This window comes from Parasteatoda tepidariorum, chromosome X1 (genome assembly GCF_043381705.1).
Source record: "Parasteatoda tepidariorum isolate YZ-2023 chromosome X1, CAS_Ptep_4.0, whole genome shotgun sequence".
Taxonomy (NCBI): Eukaryota; Metazoa; Arthropoda; class Arachnida; order Araneae; family Theridiidae; genus Parasteatoda; species Parasteatoda tepidariorum.
Window position 1 is genome coordinate 6,399,387 of NC_092214.1, and position 5,687 is coordinate 6,405,073.

General features: G+C 27.5%; 1 protein-coding gene across 2 annotated transcripts in view; it reads left to right on the plus strand.

The window, feature by feature from the left end:
- The first annotated feature begins 747 nt into the window (after positions 1-747).
- Positions 748-5,687, plus strand: part of LOC107446423 (bcl-2-related ovarian killer protein homolog A) — a 13,625-nt gene continuing 8,685 nt past the window's right edge. The window contains exons 1-2 of one of the 2 annotated variants that reach the window (XM_071187569.1): positions 748-990; positions 4,955-5,339. In XM_071187569.1, the coding sequence (XP_071043670.1) occupies positions 845-990; positions 4,955-5,339 (531 nt within the window). In that variant the 5' untranslated portion in view covers positions 748-844. The remainder of the gene's footprint in view (positions 991-4,954; positions 5,340-5,687) is intronic. The other variant, XM_043041383.2, reaches the window with a different exon arrangement.

Here is a 5,687-nt window from a genome sequence, read left to right on the forward strand (position 1 = left end):
GTTTCTAATGTATACATATATATATATATATATATAATAGTGTGTTGAATAACGTTAAAATCAAGAAATTGGATGGCAATATTCTGTATTATAACTTGGCCCTAGATTTTTCCTTAATATGGACCAATAATATTCAAACTGGACCACGTATTATATTATCAGGTAGCAGTGTACCCTACCAGAGGAAATAATTATAGATCTAATAGGGGGCCCTCAATCTGGCCCTATAGGTTACTATGAACGTATATATATAATAGCGTTAAAATGAGGAAATTTGAAGTCATTATTCTGTATTATCATGTAACCCTATATCTCCCCTTAAATTTGATCCATAATATTCAAACTGGACCACGTATACAGGGTACTAGCTTACCCTACCTGAGGAAATAATTAGAGGCTTTAGTGGGGCCCCACAGTGTAGCCCTATAGGTTACTATGTAAGTATATATATAATAGTATATACATAGTAACTATTATATTATATTATATAATATAATAGTTACTATATAAGTATATATATAATATTAAGTATATAAAAATGAGGAAATTCGAAGTCAATATTCTGTATTATAATATGTACAAAATTCTGGAAGAATTAGTGGAAAATATGAAAGCAACTTTGTTGAAAAAACAATAAGTCCCCAATGTTCCAAATAGCTTCGAAAGCATCAAACTCCCCCTCCAAAAATTAAAATTCCTGTTCCGAATCGTCCAATATTTGTAATATTTTGGTCTAAAAGTGGAAGTCTAATGGAGAATCGATGTGAGCGCTCTTCTGATCGATTTTTGTTGGGTAGAGCCACCTGTTGGTGGTTGTTGTCAGTTTTGGAAAGAACAGAAGAGGATGAATCTCTCTTTGTCAGGATATGCAGCAGATAATGCCGCCAGGCGTCAAAAAGGAAGCAGCGTTACGAATCAACTCATCGGATGGAGAAGCTCACAGCTATTAGTAGTTGAGCAAGCAAAGAGCTTGTGTAGCAAATATCTCAGGTATTTATTCTTGAAAATATTTTATTTTGAATTTTTCCAAGAAAAATAATTCTTTCCAACTTTATAGTCGACATTTTATTTTAAAGTCTTTAAAAAAATGGGGTAAAAATATTATAATTTATACAGCTTAATTGTAAAATAATTGGGAATTTGTAAAAATGTTTAAAATAACGAATTTATGCATTTAACTAAATTTTATGTTCAAAAAGGTGTTTAGAATTTTGTAGAAGCCGTGAGAAAAAAAAGAGCTTCGTCCAACTTAATTTCTTCCCATTTTCCTGATGAGGAACAGCATTTATTTTTAAATTTTCTCCTCGGCGCATTAGTTATTTTGAATTTTTATTAATTATTCCTGAGAGTGACTTTGAAGAAAATTTAGGCTATAATGTTTATGCAAATGCTTTTATTTTAATTGCCGAAAATCATTTACATTACCATTCAACACATTCAAACATTTTTAAAAAAAATACACACGCTGGTTCTGCAAATCTGAGAAAATTTAATTTTTGTTGTCTTTTGATAGATTATACGAATATTTTATTTTGTCCCATCTGGTAGGGGCATTCAAAAAATGTCACAAATACATAAAATAAATAATACAATAAAAATACTTGATTCTCAAACTGTACAATATGAAACAAAAGATCAACACAATTAAAAATAATGTAGAAATTAAAGCACTTTAAGGAAAATAAATAAGAAAAACAGCTGAGATTATAAATAAACAACGTGCACTTTAAAGTCCACCCTTAATATATATTTTATGAATTTTGGTAAACAAAGGAATCTAGGTTAATCAGAGCAAAGGAAGGATTCAAATAATTTAGTTTATTGGTCTTAGGAAAATAAAATGCCTTCCACCTCATTTCAAAATAAATCAGTTTTTGGTGATAGATCGTTTCTGTGATTCGTCAGAATTTTATTAAGTTTTTATTTTTTCATTCAAGTATCCTATATCTAATTTGAACAATTTTACAGCATTTTTTTTCACAAAGATTCGGAGATTGTATATTTAGGATGGTTATTACAGAACATCCAATGTAAATAACATGCTCGATTTTTATGGCAAAATAAAAATAATATTAACATATTTATGACAAATTAATGTTTTTTATTATTAAATTATTAATTTATTGTAAAAATTATTTCCTGTTGCTCAGAATCGTATTAATTGCTGTAATATAAGGTGGTCAGAGGGATCAAGTTCATAAAGTGTAGTTTCAAGATAATCATAATTTATTAAAAAAAGTTTATTTCTAAAGTGATTTACGAAAATTTAATTTACTACCCTAAATATAGCTATAAAAATATTAACAAGTATCAACAATTAGAAAGCATAATAAGTCAAAAACAATTTTCTTTTGTAATTGATCCACTTTATATATCACAGACAATTTTATTCACCCAAACTTATTTTATTTTTCACTTTATTTTATTAAGGAATTACACGCTATGTATCTGATATGATAAAATAGCAATTATATTAACATTAGCAAAGCTGATAAACATGGTGGTAACCTTTTCTAATGTAGTTTTTTATGCTGATTTCAAATCTGAAAACCGTTTTGTTCTATCTCAGGTTTTCGTGGAACACAGTTTAATTTTTATAGAATGGTCTTTAAATTTTAGTAGATGTAAGAGAATACTTCTTAAATTTTAATAATTTTAATGGAATATTGTTTAAATCTTATTAATTCAAGTGGAGTCAGCATGCATAGGGTACAATAACTACACATTTTTGCCAGAGTCACTTAGTGAATTTTATTGCAATAAGTGTCATTTTATATTAGAACCTCTGAAAAAAAAATATCCGAGGAAAAAAAGCTATAAGAAGAAAAAGCAAGGAAAAAGAGCATCAGGAAGAAAGCACTATGTTAACAATTGCATGAATTTAATGACCAATTTGATTTAAGCTGTTCAACATGAATTCAATATAACTAAATATTTATTCGGATGTAAATAGATATTATTTTAAAAACTGATTGGCATATAAGCATATTTGAGGTCACTTCCCCAAATCATTTAGATTGAATCCTAGAACGTGAAGAACCGATCATTAGGCCAAAAGTTAATCTGAGTGTTTTTTTTTTTCGTGTGCTCCGAATATCAATTTTAACCTTGACAAAAAGTGGTTATAAATGAGAAATTTTACTATGACTTTTTTCCCCTAAATTTTAAGAAAAAAAAATATCAAAACTTATCCTGGACATGGTTTAACAATATGTCTTGAATTCATTACAGAAACCGTTTTGTTTCACGAAAGTTTTCAATTATTGCCAAATATTATAGTTATGAACTCCTTTTTTAAATACAAAAAAAAATTAGTCTTAAAATTAAACAAATTTATATAATTTTGTCTGAGTCTAACTTTAAGAGTTTTAATTTTAATATATAAATGTTCTAAAAAAGAAAAAAAAAATTAAAATAAAGAAAGAAAAAAAAAACTTGCCCTTTCAAAAATTTCTTTCTCGCTACGCCTATGATCAAGTGACAATTATTTATAAAGAGATTATTTTTGCTATAAGTTAAAAATATTTTAAAAAATTACGAAATATTTCATTTTAGTACAATTTTCTTTAAAAAAAAAACCACCAGTAGATGAAACACTATCCCGTCACAATTAGCGTGATTATTGAAATTCGGAAAAATTACGGAGCAGTTATATAGTCCTAAAAATGCTGTTAAATAATATGAAGTACGTAAAATTTCTTCTTCGAACTTTAAATTAATCCGTGAACTTTAATTTTTTTTAAAAGTATTCCGATTTCATTAGAATAAATAACTTTAAATTTGGGCTTAATTCGCTGGATGGCTTAAATCAAATTGAATATAAATTTATATAATTACGTCATATAATTAAGTAATGTTTTTTTTCTGGTAAACATTTGCTACTATGGGGACATGTGTACAACACTGACGTATGGCTTAAATTAAGGATGCATTTTCTGAGTGTATGGCTTTTACGTATGCTATATTTTGAACTAATTATTTCTTTATAGCATATATGTCATGCGACTTAATCTGACTGTTTTCTTAGCTAATAATGTGTTTATGAGTACTCAATTTAAAAGCTCTAGTGAAATATAAATGGCTAAAGTAGTATATCTAAAAATCGATGGGTGATAGGATCAATGGTTTGCATATTTTAAATCAGCATATTTTATATATCTTAGAAAATTTATCGGATACTATGATTAACGCTGATTACCGCAATTTTTTAAAATTTGTTTTCAGTGTAATAGATATTATAATTAGACTCTGTGTTCAATATATTGGACAACATTTATTACTATTTTATCACTTAAAATATAATACATTCCGTTTGTATTTTTCCTTTTGTATGCTTTTAAAAAACGATTTTTTACACAAAAATTTAATTGGATTTACCCTTGTTAGTCGGAGAGAAGGAAAGGTAAGAATTATGAGAAAAGATAAGAAATTTGTATCAAGTAATCTTTTGGGTGGTCTTTGGCATATAAATATCGTATTATTTGCGTCTAGTGGATTTTGTTTTACGAGAAAAATATGATTTCTAAAATATGCAGAAAATGCTAAAAATTAAAATTTAGAAATTTTTATGAAATAATATAAAAATAACTAAGAAAAAGTTATGAGTAAAAGTCAATTTATTAAAATTTTTATTCCATCTATGAGTTTACTATATAATTCTAAGTCAAAAGCGCATTTTCTGCTATTAATATTCAAAGTTCTAGTCTCTGGTAGTTAAAATAAAAGTAGAAAAAAAAATTGTGCAGAAATTTTTTTTCGTAGAAAAAAAGAAACAAATAAAATAAACAAAAACTTCTAATTTATACTTTCGTCAGACTAAAAAATATCGGGAAAAAACTCTCCTATTTTTAAATTAGTGCCTGTGAATAATTTTTTAATTATTTCCAGAAATGCCCTTTAATAGGTGATTAATCCGAATAAGAAAATTCGAATAATTTCCCTTTTTTTTAAATAGGTTTAAGTTGAAAAATTGTAAAAAACTTGGACTTCAACGACTGAAATGGCCTCCGGCAGAACTTGTTTTCGAACTTCGAGAGTTAGGAATGGAAATGGAACGAAATCACCCAGAACTTTATCAAAGCGTTACCGAAAATGTTGGACTCTATTCTTTACCATCAGAATATGCTGTGCAAAATTTATTAAGTACACTGGCAACAGAGCTTTTTCGTGATCGTCATGTCACTTGGGGACGAATTGTTGCACTCTATGTGTTGGCTGGAGCTCTAGCAGTTGATTGCGTTAAACTTGGACGGCCAGAATATGTTCTTGGATTAGTTCAAGCTGTTGGAAATAGTATCGAAAAAGATTTGGCAAATTGGATCATCCAACAAGGAGGATGGGTAAGAAACCATTAAATTAAGTATCTTGAGAGATAGCATCACAACCTTAATATTTTATATGCAATACACTCTATAATATGACATTTATTTATTAAAATTTCATTTTCTTTATAAAAGTTCACTTTCTCTTTTGTTTTTACATAATTCGGAATCGAGAGCGTACCAACCTCTGTACTGAATTTACAATTTCAATGTATATTTCAATGTATATTACTAAGATTTTATTTGATATTGTAATTTACCCTTCATATTAATTTAAAAATATTCACTTTCCATTATATATGTAATAGCATGACAAAAATCTTGCTTCTTCTGGAATCTCTCTCTCTAATATATATAAGCTATAAG